Here is a 24,889-nt window from a genome sequence, read left to right on the forward strand (position 1 = left end):
AGGATATTTATGGTTCCTTCCATGTTTAATATTCTATGATTCTAAAATTCAACTTTATTAATAAAGAATTATATTTTTATAATTGTGAAATTACTTACATAATTGGAGGGTTAGTTTTAAGGTTTTATCTTCCGAATAAGACAGCCATCTTGTGGTGAAGTGTTGGAAGACCATGCAGAAACCCACAAAGTGGAACAACTCTAGAAAAAAGATCCTATCACTGCATTCTTTTGTAAATAGGTGCAAGCATCTATTTAATACTACGTTCTAGAATTTTTTTAAAGGATTTAAACCACACTAATTTGTACAAAGTTTCCAAGATTTATCATTCCACACCTGCCCTTTTCAAAACTTGAGATGATGTCTTTGTTTTCACAATTCTGGTTCTTGGTGTTTTTCTGATGGCATAAAACCTAAGCCCTTCTGCATTCAAAGGCATTGAATTTATTCATATTATCTTAATCATTAATTTTTTCTTACAAAATTTCTCCTTGTCCTATCTTGGGAAGATGAATCTCATTTTTCAAATTGCCAGAGGTCTTGGCCAATTTGATATCATTCCAAACAATTTTATGATTCTGTTTCTTTATGAAAATGGTAAATAGTACCAGAGAGGAGATGGGAGTTAAGTGGAAAGATTAAGTGAAGTCATTGACTGAATGTCTTTGATTGGTTTCAGTCTGAAGGGTGATCTCCAGGGCTGTGCTCCAAGGCTCAAACCTTGGTGCTTTATGTTCAACATATTTACCAGTAAGTTGGATGAAGCATATATGGCATATACATTAAATTTTGTTATTATACAAAGCTAATAGTGATAACTAACTTATTGGATGGCAGGCAGAGTTAAGATCCCAACAGATCTCGTAAGTCTAGAAAAATGGACCAAATACAATAACATTTAATAGGGATACATGTAAAATCTGATATTTGGGTTCAAAAAAAGCAAATGCATATGTCCAGAATTGGGAACAGGGGGGTCGGGGGGAGAGGGGTTGGTTAGATAATTTGTATGAAGAAGATTTGAGGAGTTTTAGTAAAATATACGCTCAGTATATGTGGATATACTAGTAGATAAAGAAGTTAATGTAAGCTTAAACTGTGTTACAGGAGGCATAATTACTGGAATGAGTAAAGTAATGATTTTACTGAACCCTGTCCCCGTCAGACTATATCAGGAGTGTTTTGTTTCAGAGCATCCTCTTTTCCTCAAATTTCCAGTATCTCCTTATTCAATGGCTCCTTCCATTCTGCTCATAAACATGATCAGAATTTTATTATCCTTATAAACATTTTAACTTGAATCTACTAGTATCCTTATGCTATCATCCTATACCTTTCTTCATTCTCTCCACTGTCTGATCTCCCACTCTTCAGATTAATGTTTATCACCTCTATTTCTAGATTTATATATATCCAGTCCTAGTCTTTCTTCACATCACTAACTCTTTACTAGATGTCTCCAATTTGATGGCCCAGAATCATTTCATACTCAACATCTTCAAAATAAAATTTATTATCATTTTCCTCAGACTTTTCTTAACTTCCAGGTCTGTGAAGGGTCCTTCCAGTCACCTATATTCACTAGCCTTGGAGTTATTCTGAATTTATCCCTCACCCACACATCCAATCAGTTGCTTCATTTTGTTGATTCTATCTCCACAATATTTCTTATATCCTTTTTTTTCTCCACTCAGATGCCTCTGTAGCTCAGATACTTAACATTCCTGTCCTAGACTTACTGCATTAATCTCCTAATTGGTGTACCCATGTCCAGTTTCTTACCTTTTGCAATTTGCCCTCCAGAGTGGCCAACTTGAGATTGCTAAAGTACAGATCTGACCGTGTCATCTTTACTCAAGAAGATCCTCTGGTTTTTTCTCATCTTTATGTTAAAATATATACCACTCTGTAGGGGCAAAAGATCTTCATAGTCTGGTTCCAATCTACTTTTTTAGGCTTAATTCACATTTCTTGCCTCACAAACTTGCTTGCTTGGTGTTTGCACATTGTTTCTTTTTGTCGGTGTCTTTTATAGGGCATCTTTCTATCTAGAATGCATTCACTTGTGCTTTCTATGAGGCACATATAGGCACTGTATGTATAGTATCAACTATATATAGTAATTATATATATCATTAGAAATTTTCTATGCAAGGGTTGTTTCCCCCATTAAAATGTAAACTCAAGTTAGGGACTATTTTATTTTTGTCTTTGTCTCCCTTGCAGCTGCCATGCAAAGATCAGTTGGAAAAATAAGTGATGATATTTAGGCTTAAAAAAATTGAAGTTTTACGTGGGACATAGTATTTATCTTCAAGTATTTAAAGGGCTATAAGGCAGAAGAATAATTAGAATTTTTCTGCTTGGTAACAGAGGGCAGCACCAGGACTCACACAGATTTAAAGCCTTATATTAAATAAAAACTGTCTAAAATTAGAATTTTTCAAAAATCTAGAAACAAACTAGATGTTCAGTGATAGGAGAATTGTTAAATAAATTATGGAATATAAATGTGATATCATTTAACATATATAGGACTGCTTGCCATCTAGGGGAGGGGGTAGAGGGGAGGGGAAAAATCGGAACAGAAGTGAGTGCAAAGCACATGCATTTTTGATTTCCTTCACAAGCTAATTGTACAGTAATTCAGAGTTTGATTCTTTTTGTACAGCAAAATGATGTTTTGGTCATGTATACTTATTGTGTATCTAAGTTGTATTTTGATATATTTAATATCTACTGGTCATCCTGCCATCTGGGGGAGGGGGTGGGGGGGGTAAGAGGTGAAGAATTGGAACAAGAGGTTTGGCAATTATTAATGCTGTAAAGTTACCCATGTATAAATCCTGTAAATAAAAGGCTATTTAAAAAAAAAAAAAAAAAAAAAAAAAGAAGTGAGTGCAAAGGATAATGTTGTAAAAAATTACCCTGGCATGGGTTCTGCCAATAAAAAATTATTATAATAAAAAAGAAAAAAATAAAATATATGTGATGTCATATTATTGTGTCATAATAAAAGATGAATGTGAAGAATTTAATGAAACGGAAAACAAGTGATGCAATGATGAAAACAACAAAAAAAGAACATAGATATTAACCACAATTATATAATTAATAAAAAATTCATAGAAAAGGCTAAAAAAATCACCAAAAATTGAATGTAAATTACTATGGTGTGGAAGTATATTCATCTTTTAGCATATTTATCTTTTAGGTTCAGTTAACAAGTCATAAAAAAAATGGCAATACAGATAGATATGGTCATTTTTAGTGCCTTTATTTTGCATCATTTGGTTGCTTTTCTTATTTACACATTTGAATATCTGGACTTGTCAATACCAGTAATAATTTTAAAAAGTTAAATCTGATTAAAGAGGAATGGGCTGCCTTGAATAGTGGGCTCTCCAAGTTTTAGTAAGCAGAAATTGGATGACCACTTATTAGGAATGTGGTAGAGGGATTTCCTATTAGACTCAGGATAAACTAGCAAAATTCAGAGATTTATTTCAACACTGAGATTCTATGATGCCAAACTCCTTTAACAAAATAAGGTACTTCCAGATGGTGGAAATAGTATGCAAAGTTATATACTATTTCCACCAATCCTGCCAAGGGTGATATTCATATGTATCTCTTTCTTACAATTATGTAGTCATGGCTCCCTCATCACAAATGTTCCCATTTTATTGATAAGAATGTTATGGGAAACTGGATATTTAAAATGCAAACTCTAATATCAACTATTTATATATGAAATGTTTAATGAATGGAACCATTGCTATACAAAACAGCTCAGCATCCAAAAAAACTAATTACTGAGGTTCTAAACACCTCTCTCCGCACCTTAGTTTACAGGGGAGAGGAGGGGAAAAGGAGGAATAATGGACTAGATAAGGATTCAAAGAATTTGATATTTTTGTGTCTCAAAACAATCAATTCTATACTTTGTTTTCCTCACCTTGATAAAGATTTTACTGGGGCCATTTGAGGTTAAGGTGAGATAATGTATTTTGAAGAAGTATTAAGTATATATCATCAATAGAATTGTCTTAGAAATTAATTTAACTTGACCTTTAAAAGTGTATTACCCACCTCCCACAGAAACCCATTCCACTTTTAGACATATTTAATTCTTAAAAATTATAACTGGTATTGGCAAGTCCAGATATTCAAACGTGTAAATAAGAAAAGTAACCAAATGATGCAGAATAAAGGCACTAAAAATGACCATACCTATCTGTATTGCCATTTTTTATGACTTGTTAACCAAAGCCAAAAGTTGAATATGCTAAAAGATAAATGCACTTTAACACCATATTAATTTTTTTAATTTTTATTTAATAGCCTTTTATTTACAGGATATATGCATGGGTAACTTTACAGCATTAACAATTGCCAAACCTCTTGTTCCAATTTTTCACCTCTTACCCCCCCCCCCCTCCCCTAGATGGCAGGATGACCAGGAGATGTTAAATATAAAATACAACTTAGATACACAATAAGTATACATGACCAAAACGTTATTTTGCTGTACAAAAAGAATCAGACTCTGAAATATTGTACAATTAGCTTGTGAAGGAAATCAAAAATGCAGGTGGGCATAAATATAGGGATTGGGAGTTCAATGTAATGGTTTTTAGTCATCTCCCAGAGTTCTTTTTCTGGGCATAGCTGGTTCAGTTCATTACTGCTCCATTGGAAATGATTTGGTTGATCTCGTTGCTGAGGACATCATATTAATTTACATTCTTTTTTTGGGATTAAAAAATTATAATGAGAGACGTCGTTCTGTTGTTTCCCCCCCTCTCTAAAATTATTAAAGGCCACGAAAGAAAAAACAACGAGAGCAATCTGGCAAACGTGGCGGGACCCACACAGATGACAGCGCCACCTCGGGGTCAAGGAGAGGCAAGTGTAGTGGGACCGGGGTCCGGGGCCGAGCCTCGGCCCGCCTTTCTGGGGAACGGCGGGCGCAGGAATGGAAGCGCAGACTCGGGGGGCCTGGATCCTTCCTGCTTCCCCCCCCCCCCCCACTAAAATGGAAGCTTCCAGAAGGTAGGAGCTCCCTTTCCCTTTGATTGGTTTCTCAGCACTTAAGCAGGGAGTCCCGCCCATAGAAGACCTAAGTAAGTAGTAATAGAATTGAAAGACATTCGGAAAACGGAGGCAGTCACGTGGGGGCGGCTGGAGAGGCGAGCCAAGTTCTACTGCACAGGACCAGCAAGGTTGCCGCCGACGCCGAGGCTACTTTTCAGCATCTAGGGGCGGGGCCTGCGCAGAGGCGACGCGTCAGACCCTCCGGGCCGCATGGAGGCGCTGTCGCCCCCTTAGCCGCGGGGCGGCGGCTCTTCCGTTTCCGGCGCGCTCCGTCGCCTGGGTCCCCATCTGCCAGGGTCGGCGCCGCTCGCGGGCCTCCGCGCTAGGTAAAGGCGGGGAGCGGGGCGGGATGGCCCGGGACCGCTTCTCGCGCTGCCTCCTTCTTCTCTACTGCGGCCCAAGCCGGGGGCAAGCCATCTTTGGGAGATCAGCGGTGTCCAGGCCGCACCGCCGCGTGCGGGGAAAGTGATGAAGGGACTGGGGGGAAGCGAATGGGAAGTAGCCGCTCTTCCGGCCACGTGACCCAGCGGAAGCGTGCCCGGGACCCGGGAGACTTTAGAGTCTCGGCGCTGCTGTTTCTATGTATTGTACCTTGAGCTCTGTGAAGGTGCTGCTCGCCCGCAGTTGTAGCTGAGGAAACCGCGGCCGCCGAGAGCGGTTACATGATGTATCTACTGTCCCCACGTCTAGAAGTGGCAGAGCCCGAGTTGGGATTTGGGGCCTGCGACACCGTAACCAGGGCACTTGCCCCATTGGACCGGACGAGCGCAAAATCAGTGACCCGCTTGTCCGCCTCCTCCCCCCACGGCGCTGTGCATCCCCTTCTCTGCATGGGATTGGGCTCTGGACTTGGACGCAGTCATGACCACCCCTCCCCCAACTCGTCCCCACTGCCCTTCTTGGCGCCCGCTGTAACCTCTGAATCCGGCTTTACGGGGGAGGCAAAATTACCCCCCGGGAACTCACTTTGCCCTTGGGGGAGTGAGAAGGGAAGGGAGAAGGATTCCGAGGTCACTGATTCCCCTTGTTTTTGGGGATTAGGATGCCACGTTTTGGAGACACCTAGCGAGCCAGTGTGGCTGGAGTGTAAGCGTTCTAGAAGGGAAGTAACGAGACTTAGGCTGGAAAGGGCAATCGGAGTCACTGTGGGAGGAGTTAATCTGGAAGCATGAGGGAGTCGGTAAAGGTTTTTTGAGCGCACATAATGGCCTGAATTAGAGGGGTTTTTTTTCCCCCCAATTGTTTGGGGCTTTTGGAGAAGAAAGGGGAGGCCAATTAAAAGAGTACAATGGGAAAAAAGGCTTTTGAACCTCAATCGTGGTGATTTAAGTGGAGAGGAGGGGAAGGTTAAGATGGAGGATAAATAGATAAAAGTGATAACTTATTGGATATTGTCCTTGACAGAGAGAATAGAATCAAGGATAACAGACTAAAACCAGGGAGCTTGAAGGAGGATCCTGTTAAAAGAGGAAGGGCTTCAGTTTTATTTTAGATATATTGACTGAGATAGCACTGGGAAGCCTAGGTATAGATGAACAGGTAGTTTGCAGTATACTACTGGCATTCAAGAGAGGGATTATGACAGCATATATAGATGGCGATTACTAATCTTTTATTTAGGACTTGTTATGTATATCAGGCACACAAAACTTGCTTCAAGATTTCCATTGAATAGAAATCCACTCCCCAGCCCATTCCATTTTTGGATAGCTTTATCCAAGGCCAAGTTTATATTTTGTAACTTCTGTCCATTGCTTCCGGTTCTGCCATCTGGGGATAAAGAAAATACAATTCCTTTTCTATACGACGGTTCTTTAAATATTTTAAGACCGTCCATTTCTTCCTCCACCCATCTGGGAGTTTTTTGCCTAATTGAACAATTAGGGAAAGGAGTTGGATGATCCTATAAAGAAGACTAATAATGATCAGACAAATAGGAGGGCAGTATCACAGAATAAGACTTTTGCTGATCTCTCCTCCCCATCTGGAAATGTATGTCCCTCCCAAACTATCTTTATTCATATAAAATATTCATTTGTATATGTCTAAAAATATACTTTTTGTCTTCCTCTATTAGAATGTAAGATCCTTGAGGGCAGAAGCCATTTCACTTTTTTTTTTTTTTCACAGCTCCACAAAGCCCTAAGATGCAGAGAAGTCAAGGAGGATGAATACTGAGGAAAGGCCATTGGAGTTAGCAGTTAAGAGATTGATGATAGAAAGCAGTTTGAATAAAGTGAAACCATAAAACAATTGAAAAGGGGTTTAGAAGGGAGTGGAGGATATGGTGGTACAGGCTTTGAGGCTATTTTAGTCCTCTTCTAGCTGATAAGGGTGAGGCTAGAATAGCCTATATGGACAGACTATCCATATATCAGATCCATTATTCTTATAGTGAGGATGTTTACAGTGTGAAATAATTTCTCAAGCCTTCAGACTTTTTTGGGTTTAAAGTTCAAATCAGCAGTTCTGTTCTATTAATGAGAACTTTTGTTCTAAATTTGAATACACAGGTATCCTCTGGAAGCCAGACTTTAAAGCTATTTTAGTTGGCAGCTACAGAGTTGCACACATAGAGCAACATATAACTCAGTTTTCTGTTCTTTAGGAAGAAATATCAAACTGACAAAGAAGAAAAGAAAATAGAAACCATGTTTCAAAGACCTGTTTTACAGGTAACTTTCTTTTCATCTCAGTTAAAGGAATCATTTGCTATCTGAAATGTTCCAAAAGTTTGAGCACTTTTAAACCATTACTTGGGTGAGCAAAAACCTCTCATAGGTGTTTTTTAACATGAAGTCCTGGGACCCCTAAGGGGACTATGGGATACAGTGACAGTTAAGAAGTTATGTGTGAACTCTGCCATTGCCCTTAGAATGTAACAAGACAGATTGGATGCTACATTGACTGTACTCATCATGTATTCTGTGTGTGACTTGGGGCCTCTTACTTTTCACCTAGGTGTGAAGTCTACTTCTGAATTTGGCTAGCTCTCCCAACCTTCAATCATAGTACCTAAGTTACCAAAGACCTCTACCAGATGGTTATAATTAAACTCTCTCAGAACCTTAGGAGGTTTACCTTCCTCGTAACTCTAGCTTTTGAGCCCCCTTCCAGTATGTTTTCTGTCTGTATAGCCTTCTGCAACAAAGACACATGTAAGATCTTAAACATAGCCTTTAAAAAAATTTTTTTTTAGGTTGAAATGTATATTCATTTTTTACATATTTCCACATGAAGTCTTGTTGGGAGAAAAATCAGAACAAAAGGGGAAAACCACGAGAAAGAAAAAATACCAGAAAAACAAATATGAAATATTATGTTTTGATCTGTATTCAGCCTCCATAGTTTTCTCTCTGAATGCAGATGCATTTTGTATCTGAAGTTAAACAAAGCCTTTTGCTTAATAATAAGGCAAAAGAAATTATATCAGATCACACTCTTCCATCATTATATTTAGGTGTGGAGAAAAGTGTGGGGTAATTGCAGCAGCCTGAAAGAGAAACATATTGGGAAAAGAAACAAATGATTAGTGCAATTCTGCAATGGATTACAAGCTTCAGTGTCATGGGTCCATTCAGGAACATTTTCTGTCAATGAACTTCACTTCTGACTCTCACCACTGTTCAGCTGAGGAAATCCTCCTTGACTTGAAAACAACCTCTGCAGACTTTTTCAGTTGCTAATCATCACCCTTGGCTAATGTGAATGATAGTTCTCTCTAAGGTGGACAGCTGCTAAGTTCATCAAGGTCCTAGCTCTAGGCTTTACAGACCAGTCCATGCAGGAGCAGGACTCTGAGCTGTGTAGGCAGAAACTGCTGGGTAATTGGAACTTTTTCTGTGCAGCCAGAAGCTAGCCTGTGTAGTCACGGCACAGCTCATAAGGTTCAGGTTTCCTTCTAAAACCAGCTTCTCGGGGGGCTATAGCAACCAGGAACCCCACTGCTTTTCCTTCTCCATCCAGAAGACTCTAGAGAGCAAAGCTGGTAGAAGCTTCACTTTGACGCAACTATAGGTGGCGCTGAAGTGCAAGAGCTGCTCCTGGAGCTCTTGTCCAGTCCTGTCAGTTTTCACTGGCCAGTTGAAGTCCAGGAAGCTTTTCTGCTGACTGGGGGAGGCTTCCATTGCTGAATTTTCCTTCACTTTGTCTTACCTGTTGCTGCCTTCTCTTGTCTTGATCGTCCTGGAGTGTTGTAAATGAGCACCTCCTGACTCTCAGTGACCTACCTTTTATAGAAAAAGTCACAACTTTGCTAATCTAGTCCAGAGCCCTTTTTTAGTCATATATCAACCTCCATATGTTTATTTGATCTCTTATTTTCTTAGTTTCACACTTTTTAATCATATATACATTTAGATGTGAGGAGGTTCATGTCATATCTCTCTTTAAGATTTCAACAGAATAGTCTGTATGTGAAATGGTTTCTTTGTACTCACAATTTTCTAGTTTTTCATAAATAATCGACCTTTTATAATCCACATTGTTAACAGAGTTCTAAATCCTGGAATCCAAATCATAGATTTCCCCCCCCCAAAAAAAAAAAAAAAATTGTCCAATTTATAGTAAAACAAGGTTCATTTTCTGGTTTCATCAGACATCAAAATATTCATCCCTAACAAGTATAACTGCACTTAACAATGTAGATCTTCTTTTAGAGCACACACTTCTACTGTTTTTATTTGAAACATATGTGTGTGAAAATGGCTTAAAAATATTGTATCTTGTAGAAAATTTTAAGGGGGAAAAATTACATTTTTATTTTTAATTAACCTCTAACTGAAATTTAGCATTTCCTTCATTTATTTAAAACATTTTCAGGATTCCATAGGTTTCTCCCAGCCTTCCAAAGGGATCTATGACATAAAAAAAAACTGGAGTATAGTTTGTATATAAAGCTGCCATGTTGTTTCTATTCTGCATATTGTGCCAATCGTTAGCTTAGTATGAGACTTAAAAAGAACTCTGACCATATGGAAATCCAAGAAGAACTTGGACATAGTCAAGGACTGTCTTATTCTGGTGCTCTCTATTATATTCTTAGGGATATTTTAAATTAAAATTGGATCTTTTGATGGTGATAAGTCTCTATTATGCCTTTGAAGAGAGGGGAAATTTACTCTCTTTATGATAGAGGGTGTTTTTGGGAATGTGATGAATTGTTTTGAAAATTCCATTCAGTAGTTTTTTCAGCCAGCAAATGTTTTCTTCAGATTTTATGGACAATTGTTTTTTGAGTTTTGTTTACAACAATTTATTTCTTACTTTAAAAATATCATTTGGTTAGCAAATATTCTTTTTTCTCTGCTTGTTTTGTTTGTCCTTTCTGGAAATTAAAGCTATCTTGTTGTTTTTTTTCTATTTAGGTACTTCGTCGATTTGCAAGACATTACTCTGAAGGAAGTACTAATTTAGTTCTTGAACGATGTAAGTAGCTAATAGCTAAGTTTATAAATTATGTACATACTCTTATATTTAAAGGTTAAATTAAGCTTAAATTCTGTATGTTTAATTTATGTAACATATACAACAAGTGTATGTATATGTGTGCTAATTTATCTATGACAAATAACCTATAAATTCTTTCATTATCTTAGGTTTTGTGCCTGAACCAATGATCCCTTAGAGAACATCTGGTCCAAACCCTTCATTTTATAGATGAGGAAATAGGTCAAATCAGGTGAAGTGACTTGCTGAAGATGATACAGAGTAAGAAACAGAGCCAAGATTAAGCTCAGGACCTTTGATTCCAAATCCAGGGATCAACTCTGCCACTATTTTGTCACTAACTAAGGTAGAATGGGCCTCCTCAGCATATATATCTGAAAGTCTGTGCTTTTTGTATCAGACAATTTTCTATTTCTCTATTGAGTGTGATCAGTTTAGAGTTCAAGCTCCCTGAAAAGTCTGAACTTCAGAAGAATGGGTAAACGAGAAGGGGTACATAAAACTGAAGAAGATATCTACTCTCCATCTATCTTCCTTCTGTACAAATAAAAGAGAAGTAGGGGTGTGGAGGAACAGATTAGAAGTCCTTGAGATTTGCCAGTGTTAGAAGAGTAGCTCAGCTATTAGCTAAAGTGCTTATCACTTTGCCTGTAATTTGGCTTTTCCTTGAAATGTTGAACTTAATCTCACCCAGAAATTCTCAATAGGACAATAATAAACTACTGACTTCATTGTAAACAATTGCCAAACAAGAGTCTATAACTTCTAGAAAGCATTGTACATACTAGCATCATTAGGCATGGGAAGAGGAGAAACAAAATGAAAGAATGTCTATCCACATGCCACTTTTCCTGAAGTTCTTAAGCATTTAAAATTGATTGACAGCTCCAGGGAAGTAGACTGAGACCCATGATGTACTATATTGGACATGGGCTAAAGAGGATGTGTGATGGGAGGTTTTTGGCATATACATGCGTTCTCCCAGCCCTTTCTGGGAGAAAGGAAGCATGTTCACATTATGCAGAACTTCACATATCAGTAGCTATTTACTTTCTTCCCTCCTTGTATTTTCTAGTTTGAACTACTCACAACTCCCTCCAGTACTTGGTTTAATTAAATCCGTTGGGCATTCTTTGTTCTCATTCCACTTGGTCTCTGGTGATATCAACATTTCAAATGTCTGCTGATTAAAGTATGGCCGTTGGATTAGCATTTGATCACGTTGAGGTCTCTCTTTGATTAATTGCCTTGTTTGGTCTCTTTTCTTCCTATCCTTTTTTTGGTTTGAGGTGCCTGAAATCTTAAGTTATAACATTAGGTAGAGGAATAAGATGTTGTTTTGTATAAGAAGACATGTCTTATCTACTTGTGTTACTATGAGCAAGAATTTAACTTAATTCTGATCTTTTCTGACTCCTATGAATTCATGGGAAACATGACAAGTGAAAATAGTTAGAAATCCCTGTCACAATACTAACGTGGTTTTATAGCTATCTAAATTTATTTGCCTTATTAAAATATACTTAACTTTTTTTTATTAAAAACTCAGCTATTATTTTGAAAGTAATTTATTCCACAGTATGGATGTGGGAGGTGTATGCCCAGGACATATCCTAGAGAATTACTTTTTTTTTTAAATTATATTTTGTCTTTTATGTAATCAGCAAAAATCTACCTTTTCTCCCTTTTTCTCATCAAAATAAACTACTTAGCTGCCATTTGACTGTGCCAGTGTAATATTGTTGCAGTAATTCTGTAAAATTGAATTGTGTATAAATATTTTTTCTAAAAGTTTATCCCTTCATTTTTAGATCTATTTTCTAGCTGATGAGCTGCCTCTGAGGCTTTATTCTGGTACCAATAATCAGTGTTCTGCTGAAGTCAGAATCTATTCTCCACCTTTTTTCCTCAAGCACAGGTCTCATCCACTTTCCTAACCTTCCGTTTTGGAGTGGTGAAGGAATCAGGAAGCTGTGAGTTCAGATGTGGCTTTAGATATTTAACAAGCTTTGTGACCCTGGACAAGGCTTACTCTGTCTTTTTTGATTACTTCAACTGTAAAATGGGGATCATAATAACACTTATTATCTGGGATTTTTGAGAGGATTCAGTGAGATAATAATTGTGAAGCTCTTAGCACTGTATGTGACATATGGCTCCCTGTTTCCTCCTATTAAAGTTTTGAAGTATTTCTTCCAGTTTAAGGTTTTCTTTTTTCAATTGTACTTTTATCTTTGTTTTTTATTTTAGCTCTTAATCGTGTCCAGTTACTTGGAAGAGTAGGTCAGGATCCTGTTTTGAGGCAGTCAGAAGGAAAGAATCCAGTCACAATCTTTTCTATGGCCACAAATGAAATGTGGCGATCAGGGGAAAGTGATACATCCCAACAGAGTAAGTTTTAAAGACTTTTGGGTGAACCAAATATTTTTATTATTTTGGGTAACAATGGGAATATTAATCTCATTTATAAAGTAAAAGATATCCTTTCCCCTCATATATATATATATATATATATATATATATATATATATATTGTTGTCTTATGTAAGTAAACTAACTATCCTAATTCTTTTCAAAGAGACTCCAATTTTATACCAATTTTTTAAATAATGGCTTTCTTATGACAGATTGGAAAAGATTTTTTTCTTGTGTGTTTTCTTGTGTTTCTTTTTTAATTCTGATTTGAGTAAAGACCAAATGAGTATTTCTATACATATAAGATAATAAAAAGAGAAGATTGTACATAAAAATACAAATCTTTTTTATGTACTGCTTTTTTTTTTTTTTAAGTAAGTTAAGCCTGGTGTTTTTAATAAAGCTTTCCTGTTTGTGCTTCTTTTTGGCCTTTTGTTCCTTTCTGTACATTTTTTTAAAAAGATACCTCAGTGACTTTTTTTTTTTAAACCTACTGTATTACTGACAATGGACTATATGTGCATCCTCTAAGGCACTGATTGCCAAAGTTGTATGATCTGTTGGGATGCACAAAGAAAATATGAGAACCAAGGAGAGCAGCCCAGTTATTCAGCAAGCTATTGGCCTGTGCTATATTCTCTTTGCCCAAGAACATGGTGGGCTGTTGCTTAGGATGGTTGACTATATTTGTTACTCTCCTAAGGGTTGGTCAGGCAGTTCATTTTTGATCTGGCCTAGCTTATTCCTCTTTCCTTTTTTCTTGTCATGAAAGCAGTGACCAATCATTCCCTACTTGCCTCTCGTGCTCCTGCTGCTGCAATATTACCTTATATGGATGATATCCTGGCACATGGATTCCCTCTTGCCCACTTCAGTGGCCCACTCTCCTTCCAAATCAAGTTGGGGATCAGCCATAGATTATTAACAAGAATGGAAATAAGCATTCCAAACACACCAGTTTGGAAGCAAATGAAGAAGTCATACATTAAAAGGATTTTGTTTTTCTGGGTTTTTTTGATGGATAGGGAATCTCTTTTTAAGAGATTACATTTCTGTTCATTGGTCATGCTTCTAAAATCATGCTACTTTTTTTTCAGTTCCATCCCCCAATTATGCAAAGTTTTTGTTGAAATTCAGTTACTTAAAGATTTTTTCCCTTTTTTAATGAATCATTGTAATCACAAAGTGTTAGACTAATAAAAATATGATCACATCACTTTCACTGAATTTTTTTTTTAGGAGAGTAAAATGAAAAAAATAGTGTTAAAAAGGAAAAGAAGTTTAAAAATATTTCAGCTTTATTTTTAAAATGTTTATTTTGCATGTATTTTATAATATATGATATTAATACTATATATATGTATAATTTATGAATAAGCATACATGTAAGCAGCTGTGTGCTCAAAAATTGACTGATGATGGTGTGGAGTCAAAAGATTTTAAATATACTGATAACAGATTTTTTAGGTTTAGAGAAACTCATTACAGTTTACCACCAAGTGATCATTTCTTTTGGCCAAAGCAGTTCATGACAGCTTTCTGCTAAAAAGAGTTTTGTCCAGATTAGTGGAGGGCTGATATAAACACATATATACATATATATACACACATATATTCCTTGAATTCTTGAATAAAGAAAGATTATTTTATTTAAAGATAAATTGTTTTTCATTTATTTTAATAAATAGTCCTTTTAATAAATAGTTTTTTCACACTTCATCAAAGCTACTCAGCTGACTATCTTATATTAGTTAAATAATTTTACCTATACTTATGATATTTTACTAATAAAACTCAGGAGTTTGGACCTTGTCAATGCCATTTTTCTAGGCAGCAGGATTTAAAAAGAGCCTTCTTTGGTTAATTCTTTTAGGAAAAATTGCAGTGATTCTACTTCATGTGGTGTCTGCTAATGTTTCTAACCATCTTTGTGTTTATTAGGTGATGTCAGCCAAAGAACTACGTGGCACAGAATATCAGTTTTCAGGCCAGGTCTTAGGGATTTGGCATATCAATATGTGAAAAAAGGGTAAGTAGAGAAATGAGGTATGGAATGATTAAATATCTCTAGAGTTGAGGGTAAAAGATCTTACATCAAGGAGATTGTAGAAAGTTTAGAATCTTCAGGGGTGAGATCATTTCATATTTTTTTTTTTTAATGTATTTTGGGGGGCACTTAATAGCATTTTATTTTTTCCTGATTGCATGCAAAAATAGTTTTCAACATTTATTTTTGATAAGATTTTGAGTTTCAAATTTTTCACAAAGAAAGCAAGCAACTCAATATAAACTGTACACATACAATCATGTTAAACATATTTGCACATTAGTCATGTCGTTGAAGAATCAGAACAAGAGGGAAAAGTCATGAGAAAGAAAAACAACAAAAACAAAAAAAAGTGAAAATAATATACTTCTATCTGCATCCAATTTCCATAGACATTCCCTGGGTGTGTACAACATTTTTCATGATGAATCTTAGAATTGTCTTGGATTATTGTACTGCCCAGAAGAGTTAAGTCTGTCATAGTTGAACATTGCACAGTGTTGCTGTTACTTTGTACAATATTCATTTGGTTCTGCTTATTTCATTCGGCTTCCGTTCATTTACAGGTTTTTTTGAAGTCTACCTGGCTCATCACCATCCTTTGTATTTTTTTTCCCCATGAATTCCCTTGATATTCGTGACCTTTTGTTATTCCAAATGAATTTTGTTACTATTTTTTTCTAGCTATATTAAATAATGTTTTTGTAGTTTGATTGGTATGGTGTTAAGTAAATTTATTTAGATGGAATTGTCATTTTTCTCATATTAGCTCAGCCTGCTCATGAGCACTTGATATTTTCAGGTTGTTTAGATCTGACTTTTGTGTGAAAAATGTTTTGTAATTGGATTCATATAGTTTCTGAGTTTGTCTCGGCAGATAGCCTCCCAAATATTTTGTGTTGTATACAGTTATTTTATTTATTTTCTTGATAGTATTTTATTTTTCCAAATACATGGAAAGATAGTTTTTAGCATTGATTTGGTGAGATTTTTTGTTTCATATTTTTTTTCCTTCCCTTCCCTTCCCTCTCTTCAAAGAGAGCAAGCAATCTGATACAGGTTACAGATTCTACAATTATTTTAAATGGAATTTCTCTTTCCATCTTTTGCTGCTGGGCTCTGTTGGTAGCATATAGAAATACTTTTTAGTTGATTCTTTAGGCTTTGTATGCCATCATATCATCTGTAAAGAATGATAATTTTATTTTTGTTTTCCCTATTCTAATACTTTCAATTTATTTTTCTTTTCTTATTGCTAAAGCTGACATTTCTAGTACAGTATTGAAGAATAGTGTGGTAAGGAATGTCATTGTTTGGCCCCTGATCTCATTGGGTTTTAGACAGATACTGCTTATAATTTTAAGGAAAACTATTTCTTCCTGTACTCTCTAGTGTTTTTAATAGAAATGGGTGCTGTATTTTGTCAAAAGCTTTTTCTGCATCTATTGAGATAATTATATTATTTCTGTTAAGTTTTGTTATTGATATAGTCCATTGTGCTGATAGTTTTCCTGATATTGAACCAACCCTACATTCCTGGTATAAACTCTGCCTGGTCATAGTGGACGTGTTAAGTTTAAGATATTATTGGATATCCAATTTGAGATGTCTGAAACTCAGTTTAAGGTCAGCACAGGAGTTAAGGCAGGATAAGTAGATCTGAAAATGGAAAGAAGTAAGATGATAATTAAATCCACGGGAGCTGGTGAAATCACCAAGTAAAGTAGTAGAAGAAAAGAGGTCCAGGACAGAAGCTTCTGGGACACTTATGGTTAGAGGATGTGTTCTGGATGGGGCCCTGATTAGCTCTCTGGAGGGCCTTCAGACAGGACTTGGTCTCAGTGGAGAAATGAAGGAGGACAGGCCAGCCACCATGGTGGTGGGATATGGAGTGACTCTCTCTTGTTCAGTCCTTGTCGGACTCTATTGTAGAGTATTGTAATTGTAATACTCTATTACAATTACATCATTGTAGGTGTTAATCTTGTAGAATAGATGTCAATCTTGTAGAACTATATTAAATACTAAGTACATGTACTGAACTAGAGAACTATTAGTAACCATGCTAAACTAGGTAACCATTGTCTTATCTATTCCTCTGAGTTAACACCTTGTTTCAAGTATGCTTCTCCAGAGTTCTGGCTCTCTACAGGCAATAAGAGATCATTAATCACTTTGAAAAGAGAAGTTTTGGTGGAAAGATGAAGTCAGAATCTGAGTTGTAAGGGATTAAGAAGAAAGTGAAATGAGAGATAGTGGATGCATCTCTTATACTTAAGACTTTTTAAGGATTTAGCCACAAAGGACAGAAAGGATAATAGTTGGTGAGTACAGAAGAATCAAATGAGGGTTTTTTTTTTGGGAGGGGGAAGAAATGGTTATAGGAAGTATGGAATGAGCCAGTAGCCAAGGAGAAACTGAAAATACATGATAGATTGATGACAGAGGGAGCAATCTATTGGAGATGGTATGGAATGGAATAGCCTCAGCAGAGTTTTAGCCTTGGTAAAGAATAAGGCCATTCAAAGAACTGGAAGCTGAGGGATGCCCATCAGTTGAGGAATGCCTGAATGAGTTATAATATATGAATGTTATAGAATGTTATTGTTCTATAAGAAATGACCCGCAGGATGATTTCAGAGAGGCCTGGAAAGACTTACATGAACTGATGCTGAGTGAAATGAGCAGAACCAAGAGGACGTTGTACACTTCAACAATAAGATTATACAATGATCAGTTCTGATGGATGTGGTTCTATTCAACAGCAAGATGATTCAGACCAATTCTAATAGTTTCTTTTGATGGAGAGAGCCATCTGCACCCAGAAAGAGGATAATAGGGACTGAGTATGGATATCAACATAGTATTTTCATATTTTTTGTTGTTGTTTGCCCACTTTTTGTTTTCTTTCTCATTTTTCCCTTTTTGATCTGATGTTTCTTGTGTCACTTGATAATTGTGGAAACATGTATAGAAGAATTGCACATATTTAACTTGTATTGGATTTGTTGTCTAGGAGGGGGTAGAAAGGGAGGGGAAGAATTTGGAACACGAGGTTTTGCAAAGACATTTTAAAAATAAGTTTAATAAAAAGTAGGGCCACTTTATCATGTGAGATAGGGATGAAGGAAGATTTAGATAGTGGTAGAAGATATTTGAGTGATTTAAGATAGGGAGAAGAAGAAGCTCTTGGGGAATGGCCTCAGTTTTTCCTTGTAAAATACTAGGTTCTCAGACAAGAAAAAGGGGAGAAGAGAACTATTAGAAGTATGAGTTGGGATGAAAAGGTTTGGAAAAGCTGCTGTGGATAGTGGGATTAATGAATTGATAAAAGAGACTTATATGACAGCATAGATATCTAGCAACAGTGAGGGTCCAGTAGAGGTTATGTAACATAGATCTGTAGTGGATTCAGTCAGAATGGTGGAGTGCTTTTTCCACTTTTGTTTCACCAACTTGTGTGTAGGAGTAAAGGCAGTGAATGGGGAGATGGTCAAAGGCTAAAGTTTGACAGGGTAAAATTGTTGATATAATAAGGGAACTAAGGAGTCAATAGAGAACAATGCAGAGTTGAATTGGTTCACTAAGGCATCAAGTTGGGGAAGAAAGAAAATGGCTCATATAAGGGAGATGGCCTTGGAAGAGTATTGAGGGGGTGAGGGTTACAAGATCCATGTTACACAGAGATAGGTTTTAATAAACAAAGGTAGAGACAGAGGTGAAAAGCCAGTACATTATAGTCAGAAATTCTTTATGGTGGAAGTGGCCCATTTGAGGGTGGGGTACAGAAGTAAGGAATTCTGGGTAAATAAGTTGAGCATCTGAATTAAGGTGTTTGAGGAAAGAGTCAGTAGGAATATTGGACAAGAGTTAGACGAGAAAATTTATGAGCCATATACTGAACATGGTGTGCTCTCATCAGTGAAGGTGCTGTGCTCTATGAGCAATACAGAATTGAATTCACTCAGAAGAAACATGAGATGCACAAAGGAAGAGAATCCACCCCAAATATTCATAGAGACTATTTATAGCATCCAACCTGTGACAGAGCATTCCAAGCTTGTTTTGGCCTGATCCGTCATAGTTGGATACACTGTAAGTCAACTCTGATATAGTGATGCCATTTTGGGCCTCTGAGAATGAAGGACAACCACCATTGAGGATGGAAAAGGAAGGACTTGGAGGCTCATATAAGTGAGATGACCTTGGAAGAGCGTTGAGGGGGTGAGGGTTACAAGATCCATGTTACACAGAAATAGGTTTTAATAAACAAAGGTAGAGACAGAGGTGAAAAGCCAGTACATTATAGTCAGAAATTCTTTATGGTGGAAGTGGCCACCATATTTTTTTAAATTTATTTTTATTGTTTAGTTGTTTTCAGTTCTGTCTGATCTTCATGACTCAATTTAGGATTTTCTTGGTAAAGCTACTGGAGTGGTTTGCCATTTCATTCTTCTGCTCATTTTATATATGAGGAAACAGGCTTAAATGAGCGTCTGAGGCTAGATTTAAAATCAGAAGAATCTTCCTGACTCCAGGCCTGGCATTCTTATCTATTGTGCATAGCTTGAACTTCAAAGGATGAGAGATTGTAGTGTTACGGTGGGAACCTGAAAATGGCAATTTTCTATCATTCCTTCAGTGATGTGAGGGGAAGGAGTGGAAGTATAGCTAGGTGCTTAATAAATGCTAATTGAATTGAATTCAATTAGGAAGTGATTGGTAACTTTGGAGAAGGAAGGTTAAGCTGAATGGTTATATTACATTCCATATTGCAAAGGATTGAGAAGAGAGAAAAGAGAAGATTAGAGGCAGTTGAGTATGGACAGCTTTCTCAAAAAGTGTTAATCATGAAGGGAAGGACATATATAAATGATAAATGAATGATTGAATCAGGTAATAGTTTTTGAAAACGGGAAACTTGGAAATGTAGGTGTTAGGGGAAGAAGGGAGGGAGAATAGGTAGGGAGAGATTGTAGATAAAAGAAAGAGGGAATGATAGGACTCTGCTAAAGAAGTCGAGTTTATTGAACCTCTCATTTTGAGCTTCAAAAATCTGTCACTATATGTGATTAATTGTGTGTTTGTATAGATGTGTGTTTTAAGTCTCCAAATCAAATTCTGATATAAAACATGTAATGTATCAACCTTTTCACTTCTTTAAATTTTGTTTTCATTAGGGCTCGAGTTTTTGTGGAAGGGAAAATAGATTATGGTGAATACACGGATAAAAACAATGTGAGACGACAAGCCACAACAATTATAGCTGGTGAGAAATTTATTTCTTCAAAACATTTATCCTTTGGGGAAGAGAGATTATCTTTATCATTCTCCTCCTTTGAATTTGTAAAGGCTGGAACATGTTCTGTATGATTTTGAATTGAGGGTATTGCGATGTTTTCATGAGGTACTACATTTAAATACTAAATTACTTGAAAGGTAGACCAGAAAAATTTTAACTCTGTGTTTGCTGAGGCATATGCACATTTACCAAGAGCTCAAGATAAGTAGAGATAATGTGATGTAGTAGAAACAGTTTTAAAGTGTCTAGAGAGACCTGAGTTCATAACCTGGTTCTGACATTTAGTGTCATAAGACCTTTAACAAATGATAGAGCCTCAGTTTCCCCATGTGTTAAATTGAGTAAGAATATTTGGATTGCTCATCTCTGTGGTAGTGAGGAAAATTGTAAGGTGTTATTTTAAAATATGATGCTTAGTGGCCAATTGCTATTCATAGAACTCAGTTGAACTTTTACTTCATTATACTCTCTTAGCTAAGGTGAAGGTTTATCTCTTTTCTGAAAAGTCTTTGATTTGGGGCAGTTAGATGGTGCAGTGGATAAAACACCAGCCCTAAAGTCAGGAGGACCTGAGTTCATAATCCAGCCTCAGACATTTAACGCTTCCTAACTATGTGACCCTGGGCAAGTCACTTAACTCTAATTGCCTCAGAAAATAAACAAACAAATAAATAAAAGTCTTTGACTCTCCAGCAAAATAGAATTGAATCCTTGCTACCAGCATCAAAAAAATAGTGTATTTTCATCACTGATTTTGGTTACTTTTCAAGAATGGAGTAGAGTGAGGTGGGGATAAAGGGAAACAGTTTAGCTAAAAAAAAAAAAAAAAAAAAAAAAAAAGGCACTATCTAGAGATACTAAGAAAACTCAGATCAGTTCTCGTGTTCTTTTTGTTCATTTGAAGCTTCTAGACGCTATCTGCCTGATTAGAAAAGTATGGGGTGTGCTTACAGAAACTCATTTTGAATAGAGGGTAAAATTCAAGGGGAATTGTATGACATATTGGTCTCAGCTCCCATTTTTTTCTCTTCATAATCATAATTATAAAAAAATTATCTTTTGAATAACGTAGGCCTTTTCAAAGACAATTTCTAGTCATGAATCCTATCCCAGTAAGTTTCAGTGATAGATGAAGTAAAATTTGTCTCTGCATTAGAATTTGTACTTCTCTTTGTTATTTATACTTTGTTCATTTATATATGGACAAGTAATAAGAACAAATACTTTGAGGATATGCCATCCTCTACACTCAGGGCTTATGTTTTACTTGTTTTTTTACTCAGCTTGGGAATCTACCATAAATTCTGATTTAGTCTTAATTTGATTCCCTTGTTTCAGATCAGAGATTTCCAGAATGCTGTTCTCTTAACTTGTTTCATCTGCTTCTATTGTGATCTTAATTACTCTGGAGAAGTGGAAGTAGTATGATTTTCCATTTCTGATAGTGAAAACTGAAAATTGGGCCATCCTCCCTTCTAAGTGAAAGAGTTCTGTGGCTGTTTGTTTTTATTTTTAAGGTTGTATTGATGACTTATATTTTCTATAGTTGTTCTTCAGTGTATTGCTATTGAGCAAATTTTCTCTGTGGCAAAAAAACCCCAAACATTAAATCAGTTTTGTATGTGATAATGTTTGCAGCATTCTCTATCTTTGGTTCCCTACTGCCTCTTTAGCAAGAGGTGGGATGTTTGTTTTTTAGTATTTTTCAGGATCAGTATTGATCCTCAGCCTGACTTTTTAGCACCTTTCTTTGTCTAAAGAGTTTCTAGAAAAGCTACTTCTTCAACATAGGTGATACTCTTGCTATTCTTGCATGACAGTTACCTTTTTTCAATCAATTTAGGCTGAAGAGATTTCTATTTTTTAATTTGAGATAGAGAATTTGTATCTTCCCCTTAAGTATATAAAATATTCTTTTATTTTTTTTTAAATAGTATTTTATTTTGCCAAACACATGCAAAGATAGTTTTCAACATTCATCTTTGCAAAAGTTTGTGTTCCAAGTTTTAGATATTCTTTTTAAAAGGCCAGTATAGAATCAATTTTTCATGTCTTTCTTTTAATTGTAATTATTTTTAAAGATAAAGAAGCAATTTCACCAATTTTAAACATTTTTGAAGATGAATAGCAACATTGGGGCAATTATTGATCAATCAAAATAGTTTTCCCCAAATTCTTCTGGGAGACTGATTTACTATTTCTAGTGTGTAGTGTATATATATGAGAGAGAGTAGAGACTAGACTTGGGGTCAGGAAGACCTGGGTTTAAATCCTCTTCTGGTAATCATTAGTTGTATTATCTTGGACAGGCCATTTAATGTCTGTGTCTCATGTTCTAGTCTATTAAATGGAGACAGTAATTCTTAGAGTATGTGCCTCATAGGGTGGTTGTGAGGCGTATTTGAGAAACCATATTTTAAGTACTTTGTAAATCATGGCTATCATAGATAGACTAATGAAGAAGAGGAGTAAAAGGGAATTTTGAAAATAATTATTTTCTGCAAATTAAGATAACTCTGAGATACCACTACATACCTGTCAGATTGACTAGAATGACAGGGAAAGATAATGTGGAATGTTGGAGGGGATGTGGGAAAACAGGGACACTGATACATTGTTGGAATTGTGAATACATCCAGCCATTCTGGAGAGCAATTTGGAACTATGCTCAAAAAGTTATCAGACTGTGCATAACCTTTGATCCAGCACTGTCACTACTGGGCTTATATCCCAAAGAGATCTTAAAGGAGGGAAAGGGACCTGTGTGTGCAAGAATGTTTGTGGCAGCCCTCTTTGTAGTGGCCAGAAACTGGAAACTGAATGGATGCCCATCAATTGGAGAATGGCTGAATAAATTGTGGTATATGAATATTATGGAACATTATTGTTCTGTAAGAAATGATCAACAGGATGATTTTAGAAAGGCCTGGAGAGACTTACAGGAACTGATGCTGAGTGAAATGAGTAGGACCAGGAGATCATTATTTACTTCAACAACAATACTATATGATGATCAATTCTGATGGGCGTGGCCATCTCCAGCGATGAGATGAACCAAATCAGTTCCAATAGAGCAGTAATGAATTGAACCAGCTACACCCAGCGAAAGAACTCTGGGAGATGACTGAACCACTACGTAGAATTCCCAGTCCCTCTATTTTTGTCCACCTGCATTTTTGATTTCCTTCACAGGCTAATTGTACACCATTTCAAAGTCCGATTCTTTTTGTACAGCAAAATAACTGTTTGGACATGTATGCATATATAGTATTTAATTTATACTTTAACATGTTTAACATGTATTGGACTACCTGCCATCTGGGGGAGTGGGTGGGGAGAGGGAGGGGAAAAGTTGGAACAAAAGGTTTTGCCATTGTCAATGCTGAAAAATTACCCATGCATATATCTTATAAATAAAAAGCTATAATAATAATAATAAAAAAAAGAAAATAACTATTTTCTCTTTGGATTCCTTACAGAAAATATCATATTTCTGAGTGACTACGTAAAAGAAAAGGAGTGAAATGGGTGACTCATTCAAAGCCTGTGTTGGGACATCCTCATTTTGAAATCATGTATAATCTTTGGAATTGCTTTTGACGAGAATTAAAATGCATTTTTACATATATACATATGAACAAAAAGCATTTTATTTTTTCCTTGTATTGTGAACATTGGGTGACCTATTCTGTATCTTATTCACTGGTTCACATTTTTAAAGTATAAATTGTATACACAAGCATACATTTTACTGGATTTGCAGTATCAGTCAATTCAGCCTTCTGTCTGTATTCTATATAAATGGTAGTCTAAAAGGTATAAACAAAATGCAACGAAGATGAATCCCTTTTACTCAAAAACTACTGATTGACCAAACAATTTAGAGGTTGTGGGCCTCTCTGAACATCTCATCTATGTCTTCATCTAACGTAATATAAACTTTAAATATCCAAGAATAACAGTGACTCTCTAGGGCATGTTCTGACACAGTTCCCTTCAAGTTGATATCAATTTATTAGTGATGATTTTTTTTGAATCCTTCCTTCAACCATTTTTATTATCTAGCCCATATATTTCCATCTTACCCACAGGAATAACATGAAAGTCCTAAAAGTTCCCTTGAATGGTCTAGTCATTTGTTCTGGTATATTAACCCTTCAGTAGATCACAACACTATCTAATTTGTCTATTAGGTGGTTGCCCCTTAATCTCATTCTTCTGAGGGATAAAGGGTGCTGTTGCAATTATTTTCAAGGTTACTTTTCTGGAGAGATCTTTGGGGAAGCTATATTCCTATTTTTGTAGCTGCTGAGCCCCAATCATTGTTCTTTTCATTAATAATTATATTTATTTAGAAATAAAATACTAAAGATGTATAATTAACAAATGAGAGTGATAAGCATTCATATGTATGTAGGCTTAAACAGTCTATATACATCATATACAGACACAAATTCATACATATATAGATGAATATATGCCACCACCAGCCTTCCTCTCCCATACTATACTTTCACTATGACCAGTATCATCATTAAAGTCATCTCAGACCTTTAAAATGCTGGAATAAGTTTTCTTTG

At 36.2% G+C, this 24,889-nt stretch overlaps 1 protein-coding gene across 1 annotated transcript; it reads left to right on the plus strand.

The window, feature by feature from the left end:
• The first annotated feature begins 5,179 nt into the window (after nucleotides 1-5,179).
• SSBP1 (single stranded DNA binding protein 1) lies at nucleotides 5,180-24,053 on the plus strand. Its single transcript, XM_031939216.1, has 7 exons — nucleotides 5,180-5,423; nucleotides 7,706-7,772; nucleotides 10,464-10,524; nucleotides 12,796-12,936; nucleotides 14,902-14,989; nucleotides 20,188-20,276; nucleotides 23,789-24,053. Exons 2-7 carry the CDS (start codon nucleotides 7,749-7,751, stop codon nucleotides 23,830-23,832), a joined length of 447 nt encoding a protein of 148 aa, XP_031795076.1. The 5' UTR covers nucleotides 5,180-5,423; nucleotides 7,706-7,748; the 3' UTR covers nucleotides 23,833-24,053.
• The last annotated feature ends 836 nt before the right edge of the window (nucleotides 24,054-24,889 follow it).

The sequence above is a fragment of the Sarcophilus harrisii genome, chromosome 5 (genome assembly GCF_902635505.1).
Source record: "Sarcophilus harrisii chromosome 5, mSarHar1.11, whole genome shotgun sequence".
In the NCBI taxonomy this organism is placed as follows: Eukaryota; Metazoa; Chordata; class Mammalia; order Dasyuromorphia; family Dasyuridae; genus Sarcophilus; species Sarcophilus harrisii.